This window comes from Micropterus salmoides, unplaced genomic scaffold (assembly GCF_014851395.1).
Source record: "Micropterus salmoides isolate LMB-PRFRI ecotype aquatic unplaced genomic scaffold, ASM1485139v1 Ms_hic_scaffold_7, whole genome shotgun sequence".
Classification (NCBI taxonomy): Eukaryota; Metazoa; Chordata; class Actinopteri; order Centrarchiformes; family Centrarchidae; genus Micropterus; species Micropterus salmoides.
Window position 1 is genome coordinate 33,973,519 of NW_024044459.1, and position 20,321 is coordinate 33,993,839.

At 41.3% G+C, this 20,321-nt stretch overlaps 1 protein-coding gene across 2 annotated transcripts; it reads left to right on the top strand.

Moving 5' to 3' along the window:
* The first annotated feature begins 403 nt into the window (after nt 1-403).
* golga3 (golgin A3) lies at nt 404-19,635 on the top strand. Of its 2 annotated transcripts, none has more exons than XM_038703153.1 (24): nt 404-542; nt 1,821-2,111; nt 4,580-4,861; nt 6,286-6,398; nt 6,757-7,478; nt 7,744-7,852; nt 8,384-8,690; nt 8,878-9,080; nt 9,166-9,303; nt 9,528-9,689; nt 9,794-10,162; nt 10,444-10,521; nt 11,550-11,813; nt 11,960-12,054; nt 12,375-12,591; nt 13,516-13,659; nt 13,865-14,062; nt 14,171-14,287; nt 14,569-14,708; nt 14,855-14,987; nt 15,170-15,292; nt 16,996-17,160; nt 17,430-17,596; nt 17,734-19,635. In XM_038703153.1, exons 2-24 carry the CDS (start codon nt 1,934-1,936, stop codon nt 17,924-17,926), a joined length of 4,617 nt encoding a protein of 1,538 aa, XP_038559081.1. In that variant the 5' UTR covers nt 404-542; nt 1,821-1,933; the 3' UTR covers nt 17,927-19,635. The 2 variants fall into 2 exon arrangements, with proteins under 2 accessions (XP_038559081.1, XP_038559082.1); XM_038703154.1 differs by having other exon boundaries at nt 4,580-4,735.
* Nucleotides 19,636-20,321: the final 686 nt, after the last annotated feature.

A 20,321-nucleotide genomic window follows, 5' to 3' on the forward strand; every position in this document is an offset into this window, starting at 1 on the left:
TAATTTAACCCTAACAAAACTACGGATCGATGCGAACCGTGCGTTTTGTGACAAGTTGCATCACTATTTAAGTAGATCACTCAGAGGGGCGGATACATTTTGTCCCCACCGGGGATAAAAATTATTCAGCAGAGGTAGGGATATACAAACCAGAAGGGGGCAAATCCCCCCCGCAAATCGCACCCTGCTTGGTGGTACCCTGCAGGTTACCTGCAGACAGCGCAGCTCTTTGGCCACAAGAGTGAGGTCCTGTACCACATCTGACAGGTTTACTAGTAGTATTGTCCGTTCCATATTATAGTTCGTGCAATAAATGTATCATTGTATGCATTTGCAATATAATTATCTCAGTTAACATAAAGGGTTTTATATTTAAAATCCAAACGTTGTGAGAATACCAAACAGACACTCCGTTGTCTGATAAGCTGTATTTGTTTTTTCCCACTGTCTTTGGTTCTTGCGTTTGTTGTGTTTCTCGTCGGACAGCTAAGGGACGGAAACCAAACAGCCACGTAGTAAAACACGAAGCTCGCTTAAAAAAGGTGAGCGTTTATTGTCTTTTGTAACATTAACCGAAATTGTCAGTTTATAATGTACACACGGGGGCTGTAACGTACTTGCGCGACAGAAGGTAAATCGTTGATTTATTTTAAATATTGGAGAAATCACTCCTCTGCATGGGCGCTGGCGATTCCAGCTAGTGAGTTAGCTAATTTAGCTTGACAGGTCCCGTCATAAACACAGCTAAGCTAACTAGCTAGCTGTCGCGCTAGCATCGCAACAACTACCTTTAGCTCTGTCCTTCTTGTCACTAACCGGTAGAGTTTTATTAAACCCAGTCATTACATGAGTGCAACAAAATCGCCTTTACATTTACGTTTATCAGTGAGTGTCCCGTTCTTATGTCTTCTGAAGTGGTAACTTCCCAACAAGGCGGTGTGAAACCGAGCTGAACAGAGGTTAGCAAAGTAACACAGCTGCTGTCAGATGGCTAAGTTAAGTTAGCAACACCGCGGTGCAGTCAAAGGTTATCATTAATTGCTTAAAGTGACAGACAGGATATGATAATTACCAACCTTTAAACATGCATGGGTTTTTAATAATAACGCTGTCATCACACTTGCCGGTGTCACATACTTTGTACTCTTAATGAAGACAGAACCGAGACTACAGACTCCCAGACTATTCTCTAAATTCATAAATGCAAACCAGGGGCTTGTCTGTCTACAAATATACACACTTTGTAAGTGTAAGCATGGGTAATATATTTATAAAGTTTTTGTGCACATTCGGCAAACACGCGAGAAGCCTCCTCTTACGATAAAATCAATATCGCCTCTCCACAATCTTAACAGAGTTGAAAGGGTTGAATTTAAATGCAGGTGTGCCCTTTGATAAGACGCAGGTCTGACTTGTCAACAGATTGTACAGAAGATTTGAATCAATCTTTAATCTAAATGAACCTTAGCCTATAAGATGGAAACCTGAAACGGTCAGTGTTGGCCTGTCATGATTGTTAACTGAGTTGTCGTATCTGTTTTACTGTGTAAAAGTAAAGGGATTCAATGTAAGTTGCAAGTTAATCTGTTTAACGCGACGCAGTCTACTTAGCAACAAAGCCAGCTTGTAGCGCTTGACTCTAGCTCGTGTTTAAATTACAGCAGGCTGTATTGTTACATAACATAATCACTGTCTAACACAGACCACTCCTGAGGAGCTGCAACTTCTTCTGCCATGTATATCGATCTTGATAACACATTATCCAAACAGGAGCTTGTAATTATAAGCTAGATGTTAAACATAATGTTTTCTGTTTTTAGTGCTGACTGTGGTCAGAAGTGTTTGTGGACACCAGCGTGCTCCCAGCTGGCCTGCCTCCTAAGAAGATGTTTTAGTGAGAAGGTCAGCAGTATTGTGACTGTTCAGTTTCTTAATGGAAATGGATACTAACCAGTCAGAAGCAGCTCAGATGGAGGCGAATGTTTATCAAGAAGACCATGTTATTAAATCCAAAGAGGCTGGAGCCCATGCTGTGGGAGGTGAAACACAACTGAAACAACAACAACAAGGGCTGGAGAACAGACAAAACACAAAAGGGGGTATTCCTAATGGTGAGTACCCATGCTGTCTCGGCGGGTTATGATTAGGTTTCCTTGTATATAAGAGTATGTGCTGAAATGATGTCTTAATGTGACACCACCCTTCTCACTACCACTGAGTGGCAAAAGCTATGAATTGGTGAGAGATGTGATGCTAGGAGAAAAAACAAACTAGTGAATATCTTTAAAAAGCAAAGACCGTGTGACTATGCAATGACTCCTATGCCAAAATAACAGAATACTCAATTTGGATTTATTTCAACCGTGATTTTGTTTTCCCAATAGCAGCAGGTGAGCCGTGCATTGTGGAGGTTTGTTTATAATTGATGAAGCTAATCGAAATGATTGAGACCGACATTGTATCGGTGTCGTGCCAGGTTAGTTACCAGGAAGTGTGCACGTGCGTTCAGTGAAGGTGGACCTTCGATTTTACCGAAGTGAATGAAAAATATAACATAAGAATTGTTAAATTTATCATTTTAGTGTTGTTGCTTTATCAATGATGTTTTGCAAAGCAGGCTAACACATTGCTCATCTATCAAAGTAAATTGCTTGGTGTTATCAAACATATTCATTATTATTCATTGCACCCGATTAAAAATCTCACTGAAAAACCAAGGCGACTGTATCATTTTCCTCGTAAATATACCTTACATTTAAATAGTGCTTGTCATAACACAAAGTGAATAAGGTAGGTAATATTCTATTTCGTGTATGCTTCGGATAATGCAACTTACAATATTAGGCATGATCTATACACAAAACAAAATACTTGATAATAGGCCGTCGTCTGTGCAATATGGAGGGGGTTACATGTTTTGGCAGACAGCATGTCCAGCCTGGTAAGACAAGTAGGCTACCTTAATTGCTTTGTAAATTATTTGTTGTTGATTAGCATGAAATTTGTTTTGCTGTAAGAGGAAAATGACTTAGTCACTTTGGTTTTTCAATAACATTAGACATTCTCAATTCAGTGCAATGAATAATCAAGCTGGATAACATAGTTTGATAGTACATAGCCTGAAAAAGAATAAAAGCATTTATTTTGATACATGAGCTGTGTGTTAACCTGCTTTGTAAAACCTAGTTGATAAAGCAATAATGCTAAAAGAATAAATTAAACATTCCACAGGTTATATTTTTCATTTACTGTGGTAAAATCAAAGGTCCACCTACACCAAATGCATGCGTGCTCCTGCAGCCAGAGGCACACTTCCTATCAGAGAGTAACTACGTGGGCACAGGACCGGATATGCGACACTGATCGGCCTGAGTCAAGCTGAAAACCACACTGCATGTCCTTGGGCAAGATACTGAACCCTGAGTTGCCCCTGTTCCTCCAGTCTATGAATGTGTGTGAATGGTGAATGCGTAGTATAAAAGCGCTTTGAGTAGTCAGAAAGACTAGAAAGGCGCTATACAAATACGGAGCATTTACATTTACATTCTTGCTAATAGGACTGTCCTATCCTGGACTAGCTTGTTTCCTACTCTGTTCTCTCATCTGCAAAGTTTTCTCCCTTTAGGCATATTACTGGTATTTATTTTATCTAACACTTGTATCCTGTCATGGATGACCTGTTTCGGTGGCAACTACAAAGCCTGAGGCCTTCTACTGCTCCATGTTACACGGCTCTTTGAACAAATGAGTTATATAGCTGAACTAAATTCTAATTCGTTATCATCAGGGGGCCACTATGCTTATAGTCTACAGTAGTTACAGGGCAATAGGACAATATGAAAGTACTTGAGCCTTAAATATTTCTGAAAAGTTGGGGGACATGCAAGAAATGGAATTACAAAAAAAGGTCACACTAAGTGCAGCACAGACAGAGATTTCCTGTCACAGTAGTTATTTTCTCAGACTTGACAAAGGTTCCCCCAGAAGCATGAAAAACAGGTTTCCATAGGCTGAATAGAACTCCCCATGACTCCTATGTTGTTTTTGATGTGTTACATTGATGGTTTTCCCCTTTAAGTAGAATGTGGGCTTAATTTTCAACTGTAGGTAGTTAATTTCAATAGTAGTATGAATGTATTTTTGGCAAATATTGTACAATGTTTAAGTCTGTGTAAGTCTCAGAAAACTTGTTTTTCTCTAACGTTAAATAGTCATGGCTAAATAAGCAACAACCCAAGTTTAAGTTTGGGAGAAACATCCTTAGGTATTAATTATTAAGACTCAACTGCGCCAGGACTGTGTCGGTGTGGTTTGATCTGATTTTTTTTGACAGTGGCTTGGCAACATAAGCAAACAACCACACAACAGTCATCAGATTTAGATTCAATTGTTGCTAAATTCTGATTTGTGTGCAAACAAATGTGACACCCACCCCTCTCCCCTTCAAATCGGCAGCTTGACAAAGTTGCCCGGCCGGCTTGCCAAGTGGAATAACTTTCACTTTGCAGTCTAGTTCACAAGAACTTATCATGACTAATTGTCACATTCCTCTGGGCTTCTCTTCCCCCTTTCCTTTCAGGTCCTGTCAGTTCAGACGTGATGCCAAATGGAGACGGACTGGCAGAGGGCTTCGGTGCTGCGGGGAACATCCATATAAATGGGTCCCTGCCTCTGACAGCACCTCCCCAGGGCACCAGCTCCCCTGTCAACTCCCAGATCCAAGAGCCCTCCCCAGGTGTGGCTGCTTATCCACCCATGATCCTAGAGAAGTCTGAGGGGGCTAGTGCTGAGGTCACGGTTCACACGGGGGATTCATTACAGTCGCTCAGACTCAGTATGCCTATGCAGGAGACTCAATTGTGTAAGCATAAATTTATGTGGAGTGAATGCCCCCTCTATATCCCCCTGTATTTCAACCTAATTTTGCTGTGGGATGTTTTGCATTTTTGGCTTTTTAACTCCCTTGTCTGTGTATTATCTAAACAGAAGCATCCTGAGAAAATTTCTTGTAGTTGTTTGAGTCTACCCCCTTTCTGCAACTTGCATAGGCATTTGATTGCTTGATTAGAATTTGGTGTGGGTGCTTTTTTTTGGAGCACTGTTTGGACTAATGGCTGCGTTTTGGAACTAATCTCTCTAGTGTTTTATGTTTTTGGTAGTCGGGCACAGTTGCCTTGTTCACAATTATGAAATGTAATATTTTTAGACTTGGCACAAACTGTGGTGATTTTGTTTGGCTTCACATTATAACTCCCACGCAAGAATCTCTTTTGATGGCACATGAACATGACTGATCCAATGTACATCTGTTTGATGCATTTAGAGAAGTCTTCATTTCACTCATTGCAATACCACGATTACTAGCTGCATAGCTCTCGGAGAAGTTTCTCAGTCAACCAGGCCATAGTTACAGCTACAGTACAGGAAGGGTAAAATCAAGGGCAACTCGACTTGGTTGAAGAGACGAGAAGATGTTTTGGCTCTCATCCAAGAGGCTTCTTCAGTTCTGACTGACTGGCTGGGAATCCCAGGTATTTAACCTCTGTGGGATGGTTGTCAGGATGATCGATACCGCTTGGTTCATTAGTGCTCCTGGCTGTTGTGGTGACAGTCGTTATGTTCGTTCGAGACACCTGAGGCCAAGTCTGAATGACCGTCGTTAGCAGAAGCCAGGAGCACTAATGAACCAAGTGGTATCGATCATCCTGACAACCATCCCACAGAGGGAATCCCTGCCAGCCAGTCAGAACTAAAGAAGCCTCTTGGATGAGGCAAAATGTCTTCTGGTATTTTAGTCCAGTTGCCCTTGATTTTAACCTTCTTTGGGTAACTGCATAGCTGTTGCAGTCATGACTAAGTAATAATGTTTTGTATGTAAAGTAGCCAAGCAAATGGAGATATTTGATATAATATAGGCCACCCTTTAAATATATGGGTGTAATATGTACTCCAACACCCATACTGCTATAATCTCTAAAGATTTGTGTGAATGTTGCAGGGCAGTTTTCGGCTTGTACCAAAACCATGTTTCCTGCCAAGGGATTGACAAAACAAACTCCAATTTGAATAATTAGTTGTTGCTGTTTGAGAACATAATTCCAGGCAGCTTTACTCATGTCCATGTACAACCAACATAATACATGCATACACACTGAATCTATGATGCAACATTCAGCTCATTGCTGGGATTAACTTTTACACTCATATAAAACCAGGTCTTGTGTAAATAAAGTGCTGTTGTGCAGTTCACATTCCTGTTTTTGGCCTAACATACTTTCCCTTTAGCCAACCAGCAGCCATCATTTGAGATGGAGAATGAGGAGAAGATTCGCCTGGAGGCTCGGCGGCGTCTTGAGGAGCAACTCAAACAGTACAGAGTGCAGAGGCATAAGGAGAGGGTGAGTGAATGGAGAAGTAGTCAGTTTATGGACAGCAAAAATGTTTCCTCGACCAGCTTCGGCATAATGTGGACATGCGATTTCTCTATTTGTTCTACTATCTATTTTGATGCTTTGTGATTCATGCTTGTGGAAAGTAACTGAACTGATGTTGGCTGCTTAACATGCTATTTTCTTGGAAAATGTAAACCTGAAAATTTACAGTTTAACAGCTTTTCAATTTAGAGAAATGTAGGTGCAGGATTGAAGTGCCCTAAATTGTCTACTTACGTCACATTATGTTTCAAGCTGGGCAGCCTTGTGTCAGATTTTGTCAGGATGGCAGTACGATGGTTAATTTCTTTTAATCTGTTTCTAGTCTCACCGCAGCACCCCCAAGAACAGGCCATTCAGCACCCTAGATCCAGAGCTCATGCTGCATCCTGAGGCTCTTCCCAGGGCCAACACTCAGGCCATGACCAAGGAGTATTCCTTCCTGAGGACCAGTGTGCCCCGTGGTCCCAAACTGGGTAGCTTGGGAATTCCCCCTTCCAAGGAGAGAAAGTCTAGATCACCCCGTCCGAGCAAGATCCATTCCTTGGCTGACTATAAGACAACTGATAATGATGGTGGAGGAGGAGGTGGAGGTGGAGTAAGAGCTGCAGACAACACCATGAGCTCCCTCCAGTCCACGTTTAGCTCAGTGTCCACTTTGTCTGAGGTCAGTGTGATGTCGGAGGGCAGCACCTGTGAGACAGAGGCCCAGCCTGGTGCTTCACTCCAAGTCGTGGACAATGTCTCAGAAATTGACGGCAGTGAATCAGGAACGAGGCCAGGGAACGATGGAAACGAAAGTGACAGCTCATCTTACAGCAGTGTGTCTACCAGAGGGACATACGGTATGCTCTCCGCAGCAGTAGAGAGGCAGCAGGGGCCCTACACAGTGGAGGGAAGGGAGATTGCACCTGAGGCGATGGGTCATTTCCCTTCCCTGCAGGAGGTGCTGCAGGCAGCAAGTGAAGAGCAGCACCTGCTGGAGCTGGAGCAGGAGAGAGAAGGGACTGCGGAGCCTCGAAGCCGCCGGGACAGTTTCTCCAGCAGGTATTTGTCAGCATCAGATAGGGAAAGAATAAAATAACAACTACAATTGACAAATCAAGGCATTAATGTTTTGTTTACTGCCAAACTAAGCCAATATTAAACTGAGAATGTGAGAACTGCAATTCCTCACATCAAGGGAGCTGGAACTTACAAAGGTTTGGCCTCTTTGTTTGTTACTGTAGATAACAATTCATTCATTATGTAAATTGTTAGACTTTTCTGTCCATTATCTAACTGGCACTAATGCTGTTTACATTTGTTTCAGTGTTTCTTTGGAGAGTTCAGTGATGGGCCATGATGAAATGTTGCAGGTGTTGAAAGAGAAAATGAGACTGGAGGGTCAACTGGAATCTTTGTCATCTGAGGCCAATCAGGTAATAAAACATACCTCCTATAGTTTGTAAATCGTGCTATATTAGCCAATATTGAGCTTGTACCCCATGTTTTTAATATCCAGATATTCTTCTATGAAAATACTTATCCAGGACTGTGGCACGAAGATTTTCAACATAAAATCTTGTTTTTGGTAAATTCTAATCCAAGGACATGTCATAGAAAAGCACATAGACTAACTAAATAAAATAATAATAATAGAAATTATTCTATAATTGCAAATTTGGTTTGTCATATTAGAGCCAATGTATTGTTTATATCTAGTATCTTTTTTTCATTCACTGTGGTATCTTACTTTAGGATGCTAACAGGACTAGGTGTGTAAATATGTACCGTAATAAGATGTGTTGCATATTTAACTTTGCCTGTAAATGTAAGTACTGATAGGGCTAATAAATGCCAGGTCATGCATCACAGCATCCAAAAGGATTACATCTAGCTTAATGACCACTACATTGGAAACACAGAGAATAATTGGGCACAAGTGTTGACCGCACTGTCCTTTCCTCCAGGCTCTCAAGGAGAAGACAGAGCTTCAGGCCCAGCTCGCTACAGTGAATGCTCAGCTGCTGGCCAAGAAGGAGGAGGCTCAGTTTAGCCAGGAGAAGCAAAGCGCCCTCACTACGGAGGTTGGCACACTGCGGCAGAACTGCAGCCAGCTAGAGAAGGCCATGGTGGAGCTCCAGGGCAGTCTGGAGAGCAAGAATGCTGGCCTGGCTTCTCTGAGCAATGACCTGAAGATGGCTGAAGACCAATACAACAGGCTCATGGGGAAGGTGGAGGAGATGCAAAACACTGTAGCCCTGAGAGATAATACAGGTGAGTGATGGAGACCCAGAGAGCTCAGTGTAATAATAAACAGTCAACATCTCTAATTGTGCTTTGACTTAATGAACCACCCAATGGGGTGTTGGAGACCACCCTGACTACCAGTTTGCATATCCACGATTAATATGCACAGTTAATCCATGATTAAAGAAGATGTTTTGCTCTTACACATTTGCAGTTCAAGAGTTGCGTCAGCAGATGGGGGGTCTTCAGAGCCAGCTTCAACAGGTCCAGCTGGAGCGCAGCACCCTGCAGAGCCGAATGAAGACCTCCCAGGCTGAAATTGACTCACTCCAGCAGGTCCGACAGTGGTACCAGCAGCAGTTAGCTCTGGCCCAGGAGGCGAGAGTACGACTGCAAAGCGAAATGGCCAACATGCAGGTACGGTTGACGCTAATGTGGTTCATTTTTCATCCAGGTTTTATATTTGTCAGACAAAAGTTGACATGACACTTTTCTCCGCCAGGCTGGACAGATGACTCAGATTGGCGTTGTGGAACATCTGAAGCTTGAGAATGTGACTCTGTCCCATCAACTCACAGAGACCCAACACCGCTCCATCAAAGAAAAAGAACGTATTGCTGTTCAGCTGCAGAGCATTGAGGTATACTCTCCAACATCCCTTTCCCTTAAGTCTATATAGCCACCTAGTTAAGCACCCATAAGGTCATTATTCAGTCAAGGACCTTAGATAAAAGCAGGTGTCTCTAAATAACCATGACATACATTTTATATTATTCGATATAATTTTTTCAACTGTAGGGTAATATTTAAAAAAAAAAAACAAACCAGCATATTGTGTAAAACCTTTTACTTTCTGTGACTTAGACCGACATGCTGACCCAGGAAGCTGCTTACAAGCAGATCCAGGATGCAAAGAACATGGTGGAAGATGATCTGCAGCACAAACTGGAGGAGTTTGAGGATGAGCGAGAACGCTTATTGAAACTGGCCAATACAGCCAGCACCTTGGAAATGGAACTAGAGCAGGTAGTCATACCAAATTTAACAGTAGTTTGTTTCCCACCTTGCATGGACAGTAGCATTCTTATGTATTCTGCTCTAAACTGCCTTTCACACTCTGTCCCTCTTAGATGAAGTTGACCCTTTCCCAGAAGGATGTGCAGCTGCAGTCACTTCAGAAGGAGCATCTGGAGCTGATGCGCCAGCTGACCACCACTCAGGAGAACCTACAGACCAAAGAGCAGTCCATTAACCAGCTAGAGGCCCGCTACCTGGAACTAGAAGCCCAACTGGCCGAGCTGCAGACAGAGAGCAGTGCCAAGGACGACAACATCCAGTACCTCCAGAATGAGAAGATTGTCCTGGAGGTAGCGCTGCAGGCAGCCCGGGCCGACAAGAGCCAACTTGACGAGGGCGCTGAACGGCTTGGAGAGGATGTTCTGGTAGCTTCAGATGTCTTAGATCAGCTCAGACAGGAAGTCCAGGTCAAAGCCAACCAGGTATGAGACCGTTAGGAGGTGAAAACATTCCCTTTTGGGCGTCATATTCCCCTCTATGTCTGTAGTGATGCCTTGACTTGGGTTTGTTATGGTTAAAAACTATAAAGCTGCTAATGATTTGGTTAGACATGACCTCACACTGTTTCTGTAGCCATTTGATTAAGGTGTGTGTGTTTTCTGTTCAGCTGAATTCAAGTGGCATTTTGCTTTTTTGCTTTTCTTCTGGGGTCGCCACTCCACCACCATGTAGTGAATAATGATGGTCATTTGCTTCGTTACAGATTCAAACTCTACAACAGGAAAATGGTTCCCTGAAGAAACAAGCTCAGAAACTGAAGGAGCAGTTCCAACAACAAAAGGTAAGGCATTTCCCTTGCTCTTACATGAGATCATGTACAGCGCTCTCTTACTGGGGAAAGTTAGTAGAAGCCTGGGAGAAGTGTAGACAGTTTAGACTTAATGTACATTTATAAAACACTTGTCAGGAGTCTCCCAGCTGGCTCATGCTGAGGCTGTCGTGGGAGGATGTATTGTAGGGCCAGATGGCTGTCGTCTCAGAAGAGTGCTGGTTGACACGCCTTGGTGGATTAAGCAGTGGTGGATGCTGCTCATTTTGCATTGACAGGCTGTCATGAAGAGGGTGGAGTTTCTTGACAGATTGACAGAAATGTGAATTGTATTCTCTAAATTTAAAAAAAAAAAGACATGAGTTTTTCTGACTCATCTTGCTCCATCAAATTGTATCGGGGCTGCTTTCAGCAATGTACGAAAAGCAATCTTGTATACCTCTGTTGGTAAAGAAGAAAGTACATTAACTGGTAAATGGGAAGTTACAGGATACTGGGAAACGACTAAGATGATATTAAATGTCTGTTTTGAAGATATCATATTCATTTTTAGAAGATATATTTTGGAAGATATAATCTGCTCAATTTGTCCTATACATTTATCTTTTTTATCATTTATGTTCCTAATACGGCTGCACACGGCACACGTGTACAGCTGTACCTACATTAAAATGTGTAAAGCTATTTGAAAGCTTAAAAGCTCTGCATTATCAAAAGCAACCTGCATCACAGCTTTCCCCTTTGATAGTTCCCTGTAGTCATTTTTAAAATGTGATGTTTTACTGTTTTTTTGTTCCTATTAGGTTACTGAGGCTGAGAAATTAAACCTCATGTATATAGACCTTTTTTTTGGTTTCACACAACCATATGAAGTGTATGTCACTCAAGCCTAGAGATGGTGTAGTGTGGGATTCAGCTCCTGTTGCAGCCCTCTCTCCTTCACTGTATCTCCAGAATGTCATGAAAAGTATTTTGCCACTGTCTCAGTCAAGACAAATATGAGCAAGTCTCTTCATTAGTTATCTACAATGACTTTACAGGTGATGGTGGAAGCCTACCGTCGGGACGCCAGCTCCAAAGACCAGTTGATCAGTGAGCTCAAGTCCACCAAAAAGCGTCTGCTGGGCGAGGTGAAAGACCTGAAGCAGGAGCTGCTGGGCATTCAGGGGGAGAAGCAGAAGGCAGAGCTGGAGCAGGCCCGGCTGCAGAAGGAGGTGGTGAGAGTCCAGGAGCAGATGAGCAACATGGAGGCCCATCTGCAGGCCATTCAGACAGAACGGGATCAGCTAGAAACCCAGGTCCAGGTAATTATAAATATTTTAATTGATTCAGTATGTAAGTAAATGTTGATGTTTTGAACGTAATATAAGTAGGTGTAAGTAAAGTGTTCGCTGGCAGCAATTTTAGTGTGAATCCTGTTGTTATGTATTAAGCTTTTGTCCTGCTTCAGTCTCTACAGTTTGACCAGAGCCAGCTAGCAGCAGTGACCGAAGAGAACGAAGGGCTGAGAAAACAGGTGGAGCAAATGGAGGGAGAAGCCAAAAAGTGAGTCATGTGCTGCATAGAGATTTGGGGAGCTTGATTCCCACAGCAATGACTTGGACCATGATGCATATATCTAGTTATTTATAAATACAAGTAGAGGGCATTGCTTATACAATTGCTGATCTCCATATAGACATATGAGTCAGTCTGTGTGGTTTGAAAAGTCCACATATGTGTGTAATCTATATTAAATGTAATTTTAAAGATGTACAGTCTGCACATCTGCATTTTGTGTTCATATATATTTGCATGGCCTGCTGTCAGAACAGCCTGATTTCTCCATGGACATTTTAAGTTAATTTCTTATATGCATCAAATAGGGCCATCTCGGAGCAGAAGGTACGTGTGAAGCGTCTGGGGACAGATTTGACCAGTGCACAGAAGGAGATGAAGGCCAAACACAAGGCCTACGAGAATGCTGTGGGCATCCTGAGCAGGAGGCTCCAAGAGACCCTGACTGACAAGGAGACTGCCGAGGCAGAGCTGGTCAAACTCAAGGCCCAGGTGTCAGACGGGGGAAACAGCCAGGTCTTACAGGTACTCTATAAACCTCCCAGATCTTGACAGCTCCATAGAAAATTCACAGCTACAACATATAGTTTGGCACAGAGTTTCAGGTAATAGGCATAAGGAAAAGTGTTGTTAAAAAAGTGTCAGCAGAGCATTATACAATGTCCAGGCTCTCATCCAGTTCTTAGGTATTGAAAATAGGCTACTGTGTGTGTGTGTGTGTGTGTGTGTGTGTGTGTGTGTGTGTGATATTGACAAAAAAAAGAAAAGCTGGGATTTTGTCAGTACTGATAATTAGATGATATTCTGCATAATTCAAAAATGTGTTAATATTGTACTAGCTCACTTTTGTAAATAGGATATTAATTGTTGCTTACTAAGGGCATTAATGAAAACGGGTCTTATTTATTAACTGAAGCAAAAACACTGAAATCACCATTGCAAATATTACTGACATCAAACAGTGGAAGTATGAGTAAACCGTTTCGTCTATCGCACATGTGTACTGCACGCATGATGCAGTAAATGCGTGGACAAGGTGTTTTTGATCTTTGCAAAGTGAGTGTCGTAGCCTACTCGATAATGTCTGCTCACACATCGTTAAAACAACAATCAAGACATTATCATAGACGATACATATCGCACACCCCTAGTGAGGGAATGTGTGTGTGACTGTCTTCATGACTAAGTCTACGCACTCTACAAATATTAGGGGGCCTAAGGTGAAGGTCTGAACAAGGAATACCGCTTTTGTTAAACAGCTGTATGTTTTTTGTCTAAAGAAACACTGTTTTTAAGAACATTGATTAACAGGATGGCCTTCAGTTTGCCCTCGACTCATATTTCTTTATCACAATGATATTTTGTCATTTCATTGTGAATAATCCTGGATTATAACTGAAGTAGAGCTGAGTATCTGAAATGTATTGAATGGTTTTATTTGTCATCCAGGAGAAGATTAAGGCTCTGCAGGCTGAGCTGAAGGCTGTCAGCAACAGCAAGACTATGCTAGAGAAGGAGCTGCAGGAAGTGATCACCCTCACGTCCACGGAGCTGGAGGAGTACCAGGAGAAGGTCATGGAGCTCGAGGACGAGGTGAACAATGATCAGTTTGTGTCTGTCTGTGTTAATATGTTCTGCAAAGAACTTCTCTTTATGTCTAATGGGAAATTATTGTTTCCTGTTTTTTGTTTTTTTTTTATTTCAAGATACTAATCACAACCCTGTATAAGCAGTATGTTGTAAAATCACTCGGCTCATGTATATTATTTTGTATTAATGACATGAATTGATTTTACAGCTCCAAGAGTCACGCTGCTTCAAGAAGCGGATTCGAAAGTTAGAAGATGCCAACAAGAAGCTAGCACTAGAGCTGGAACATGAAAAAGGGAAATTGGCTGGATTGGCACAGTCCCACAATACACTGCGGGAGCATTCCAACATATTGGAGTCTGCCTTAGCAAAGAGAGAGGCAGATCTAGTCCAGCTCAATTTACAGGTGGAACACTTGTTTGCATGTTATAATGCTGATATATGTTTGATTGTTGTGTTGCCTGTGTGACAAAATAGAAACATGTGGTTGTCCTATTACCTCTTTTTTTTTTAGGTTCAAGCTGTTCTGAAGCGTAAAGAGGAGGAGGACCAGCAAATGAAGCAGGTGGTACAAACTCTACAGCTTGCCCTGGATAAAGAGAAAACCAAAGTTAACGACCTGAAAGAACAGGTAGGAGCTCTAAGCTGTACATCAGGATGCACTATATTCTCCAATCTTTAATGTGCTGTAAAGGTGCGCTTCATTTTAATTTTGCCTTTCAAATGATTCCAAAGAATGTAACTTAAATATATTTGAACATTTATTTCTCTCTCTTGAACAGCTAAAAGTAAGAGAGCTAAATTGCTATTCGCATCTATAGTAAATCCAGTAGATTTTGTGTTTTTGTCACCAGTCTTTGATCTGGAGCACTTGGGGTCTTTCAGATTGTAATGATGTGATGTGTCCTTCAGGTGGCAGCAGCAAAGGCTGAAGCAGCCCACAATAGACGGCACTACAGGGCAGCCATGCTGGAGCTGTCGGAGATCAAGAAGGACCTGCAGTCCAAAGAAGATCTGGTCAAAGCTCTGCAGAGTGAATCCCACAAACTACAGTATGTGCATTTGCCTGATTAAGAGTACAGTGACTTTTGACAAATTACTTTTTTAAATCTAATATTGTGTTGCAATAGAGAGTCACTGTTGCTGAGGAGTGTCTTATACTTACCACTAATGTATCATTAAATATGTCATACTGCAGGGCTCAGGATGAGCAGCATGCTCAGGAGGTTTCCAGGTTCCAAGAGGAACTGGCTGAGGCCCATTCACAGCTCCAGATCCTCCAGAAACAACTGGATGAGGAACTGGCCAAGCAGCCCCTCACTAACCAAGAGGTAATGAGATGATGATGACGACCTGCCTTTTGGCTGTGTGCTGTTTTATCATTGTTCTGGGTAAAATACTTTTAGGGTTCCAGTTCTCTTAAATCTGTTTCAGGCTTAGTTTGACCCATCATTTGTTGTTATTGGAGAACAACTCTCATTGACAGAGATTTTTAACACCGATGCCTGTTTAGGTTGAGGACCTGAAGTGGGAGGTGGAGCAGAGGCAGAGGGAGATTGAGGCACAGAAGCAGCAGCTGGAGATGATGGAACAGTGTCACCACAGGGAGCTGGACAATCTACAGAGAGCTCTGCAGGCAAGTATTCACTTGATTGTAAAATATGGACCCAGTAGCAAAAAGTTAATCCTTTTTTCCTTTACCGGTACCAGCTCAACTCTCCTCGACTTGACTCTACTTGACTCTGTTCTGGCCCATCATCCTCCGTTATTCATTGCAGATAGTACCCAGAGATAGTACCCCTAAATGTAGCTGGTCGTCATAGCAACTCCACACACACACAACTGCCACGACGATGTTCAAAGCGACACACACACACACACACACCAGCTGTCTCTTGATTTAAGTTAAAGAGTTTCAGCATTACTCAGAATGTAAAGACAGATGAGTGGTATGAAAACTTTTCCCCGATGGAAAACCAAAAAAGAGTAAAAAAAGTAGAGGCGAGTTGAGCTGGTACTTAGTGTCTAGAGGGAGACAAAGGATGAAGTGAGCACTGAAGTAACTGATTTTAAAATCTTTACAATACCAGTACCCTTAAAATGATACCGATACCAATAGAGTACTTCATTCAATACCTTTCCTAAAATGCCACCTGTTGAAGCCATAGTAGTTGATTTTTTTTATTGTCGTTATGGACAACCAAAGTTATCTATTTTCTTTATTTCTTGTTTTAAATAACTGTTACATAAAAGTATTGGGAAATTGTAACACATCCTCCTCATCCTAATTAGTTCATACTCACGGGTAGTAGCCTATCATACTGGGTAGAGCTGCAATGATAAGTTGATTAGTCGATCAAAAGAAAATTAATCAACAACTATTCTGATAATCGATTAATCGTAATTGAACAAATTACTGGTTTCATCTTCTTAAATTGAGGCATTGCTGCTATTCTTTGTCATTATGATTATCATTATGTATATGAAGAGTCTTTGGGTTTTGGGCTATTGGTTGGACCAAAGAAGCAATTTGAAGACATCACTTTGGGCTCTGGATAATTGGGTTGAGCATTTTTCACAATTTCTTGACATTTTATAGACTAAACGATTAGTCGATTAATCTTGAAAATTGTCTGTAGATTAGTCGATAATGAAAATAATCTTTTTTTTTTATTTGAATGAGAGAGGAGTGAAATAGTTTAGTGACCAAATAATTTATGGGAAATGAATGTAAGGTCATTTTTGATACGTGTGTTGAAAGTAAACAACGGAAAATTAATTAACTTTCGATCAATAAACAGAATTGAAAGATCTCTGCGAGTACTTTTTCCTTTATTGGTGAGTCGCAAACCTCGGAAAAAACGACAGTCACAAGTAGGCTATAAAACGAGTAAGGAGTCTGTTTAAACGAGTCACTTAAGTAAAGACTGCAAAAGAGAGGCTGAAAGTCCAGCCGATCAAACTAACTAGGCTACACCTGAAGCAGCTGCAAGTGGAGACTCTGAGTAAAATCAGCCAAGCTTGTGGTAGTAAACTTGCAACAGTGACGAACATGCCTGAGACCGCGGCTGTTGGAGTCGTCACGTGCAGTCCTTTTTTTATACAGTTTATGGTGCAGGCACATCAGGGTAAAAGACTTATGCTCTTCTCTTTCTTTCGGTGTGTTGCTCGCGTGTTTGGCTGCAAGCAAAACCATACAAACTGTACTTTTTGCCACGATCTGTTTTGGTCGACACCATAAAGGTATCGAGTAGCGATACTGATCCCTAAGTGTGATATGTCGTTACTGCCACCCTCCCCTTTTCAAAAGGATTTAACAAAGATTACTCTCCATCTCAGAACATAAAGGTGGAGCTGGAGTCGGTGCAGGAGGAGCTAAGTGGCACCAGGAAGGACAAGTTTATGCTGCAGGCCAAAGTGGGTGAGCTGAGAAACAGCATGAAGACCGTCCTGCTGCAGAACCAGCAACTCAAACAGGACCTCAAACAGAGCCGTCTAAGGAAGGTAAGGAAGATGAGAATATTTAACATCAGCAAAATTGAAAAAAAAAACTTTATAACAGAAGTTGTTGAACAATAGTGTGTCTGTATTTTTATAATTTTACATGGACAGCAGTGAGTACTGGCTGTGTTTTCATGGGTGTACCCAATTTGTATGAGTATGCCTACAAAACTCCACCCTGTCTTCAGAAAAACTTAAAGACCAATGTAAGAAATGCCTCATTAAGGTAAATAACTAAATACATTCCTGTAATCATGATTTTGTTGGAGCAGCAGCGCATGGAGCTGAAGAGTGAGGGGAACCCATCCAACCCAGTGACGCCAGTTAAGATTCCAGACTGCCCAGTGCCTGCCTCCCTATTGGACGAGTTGCTGAAACCATCAACTTCTGTCAACAAGGAGCCCCTCAACAACTTGCACAACTGTCTACGGCAGCTTAAGTGAGTCTCTTGTTCTAACAAAATGACTCGGGTTAACATTATGGTCATAGCTACATGAAGCTTTTTGTTGTGTCATGCTGAGCAGCTATTCAAATACCAGAAAACAAAAGGTCATGTTTTTATTTTGTTTTTCTCAGGGAGGAGATGGACAGCCTCCAAAGGCAGATGGAGGAACACACAGTAACGGTACATGAGTCAATGAGCTCATGGACAAACACAGATGAGGAACTGGTCGAAGTGGAGCTTCAAAACAACCTCTCCAAATCATCGACATCGTTAAACAACATGGTGGTCGAAAATAACAATGAAGCAGAACAGCAGCAATTGTAACAGAAGAAGTTTTCTCAGGCCAACAGAGGGAGAGTGGAGTTTTATCCACCAAGGCACTTTTAGCCCCTCATTCCCTTTCTCTTTTCTTAATAATTGCTGCCAACATTTGGCATTCTGCCATCAGCACAGAAGTCCTTTCGCAGAGTAATACCAATATTACATGGTATTAATGTATACCATAGCTTTATTCGTTCCTCTTTATTTGACAGTTGTTTATGTTTTTATGCTGTTGTCACATTTATTTATTTAGAGGTAAGGAAATTCAACTTCTCTAACTGCATCCCAAGTTATGTTATCATAGATACAAATACAGTCTAGTTAAACTGATCTGTTGGTTTTCCCTACCGAATCAGCAGTTTTCCTCACTAAAAGGTTTTTAGTCATCGCCTATCTCTTAATATGAAATCGGTGGCTTTGATGCTGCTTTATGATGGCTGACATTATTTCAAAACGTGTTTTTGAGTGACAGAAACCACGAGTCTGCACAGACTGGCTATAAGCTGTTCTTCCATTTCTTTGTGCCCGTTTACGAGTGAAGTTGTTCATCTACTGACGTGGTGACACATTCACATGGTTTCTCGGCAGTTGATGAAACATCATCACCCTTTTCATGAAGTTAAAAGTCATGCACAGTTGTGGTCAGTTTTTCTTTTTGTATCGCCTCTTGTTAAAATGCAGTGTTTGTTGCAACCATATCACCATGGGTTCTTAAACTCTAAAAACATTAATCTCAGTTATGTATAGAGGTGTTCTGTCTAGCATGGACTACATTAATTTGTATGCAAAAAAAAAGCCTTAAGCAATCTTTAATATGCTGTAAAGGACTAAGTTGGTTTGAATGAGCATATTTCTGCTTAGGGTGTGTGCAAGATGTTGTGTTATATTGTATATGTGTGCAAATCCTTACTGAAAAATGGTTTATTGTAAAATAAGCGGGTCACATCAACTGACATTGCACACTAGATGAACTTAACTGAGAGAGAAAGTTGCTAGATGAAGCATAAAAAAATACTACTTCTTACAGCAGGTGCAATCAGAGGTGTTCATTTTCTGTTACATTTGGTACGTACTGTATCTAAAAAAAACAACAACAACAACCCCTGAATCAGATGTTTTTGTTTTATGGCTGTTTCATGGGTAAGGGGATAAGTTAATTGTTTCCAGAGGTTAATATATAAATTCAATTCCTTTTTGTATGATTGTAAAGTCATAATAATTGTTTAACAGTGTAACAAAGATGAAATGCAAACCATAAATCAAAGCTGATAGTAAGTAATTCTGGTAACACTGCACTTGTAGAGGAGTCATTGGATGGTACAGTAGCTTTCTGCATACAACTGTGCTGTAGCTGCTGTGTTGGTGCTCATTCCCACACTGTAAAACTGTTTTGAACACCATTGTATGCTTATGAATTTCCAAAGGGACAATAAATATCTTGAGGAGAATGCTTATTAAGGGAAATAACAAATAATATTGATATACTGTGTTCTGAAATACATTTTGGACTGCATCTTCCAAACTACCTTTCACTGTAACGTTAGGTAGGATGTATTAACATTTGCTAAGGGCACCTGCGCTCAGTGCATAACCCTTGCTGTATCTGCTTTTTATTTTTCTTTAAAGATTTGAATTGAGTCATTCCCATGTTTCAACATTTGTGTTGAGAGATGTGATTGTATTTATCATAAAATTGCACTAGTCATCTGTCATCACAGTGTATGCTCATTCAGTGCATGCTGTCTATAAATACAGTCGCAGGAAAAATTATGTGGACCCTTTGGAAGTACCTGGATTTCTGCATAAATTGGTCATAAAATGTGATCTGATCTTCATCTAAGTCACAACAATAGACAAACACAGTCTGTTTAAACTAATAGCACACGATTATGTCTTTATTGAACATTCACAGTACAGGGTGGGAGAAGTATGTGAACCATTAGATTTAATAACTGGTTGACCCTCCTTTGGCAGCAATAACCTCAACCAAGAATTTCCTGTAGTTGCAGGTCAGACCTGAACAACAATCAGGAGGACTTTTGGACCATTCCTCTTTACAAAACTGTTTCAGTTTAGCAATATTCTACGGATGTCTGGTGTGAATTGCTCTCTTGAGGTCATGCTACAGCTTCACAGTTGGGTTGAGGTCAGGAATCTGCCTGTGCCACTTGATTTACTTCTGTGTTTTGGGTCGTCGTCCCATTTGCATCACCCATCTTCCGCAGAGCTTCAATTGTTGGACAGATTGCCTTATATTCTCCTGCAAAATTTCTTGATAAACTTTGTAATTAATTTTTCCAACAATGATTGCAACGGCCTCGCACCATGATTCCCCCTCCACCGTACTTCACAGTTGGAATGAGGTTGTGATGTTTGTGTGCTTTGGTTTCATCTGTCC

Bases quoted from the DNA above. Each gene is read 5' to 3' on its own strand.
- golga3 (XM_038703153.1), top strand. From the start codon at position 1,934: ATGGAAATGGATACTAACCAGTCAGAAGCAGCTCAGATGGAGGCGAAT. The intron at 13,660-13,864 runs GTGAACAATGAT...TTGATTTTACAG, and splicing joins TCATGGAGCTCGAGGACGAG to CTCCAAGAGTCACGCTGCTT. The intron at 17,161-17,429 runs GTAAGGAAGATG...TTGTTGGAGCAG, and splicing joins AACAGAGCCGTCTAAGGAAG to CAGCGCATGGAGCTGAAGAG.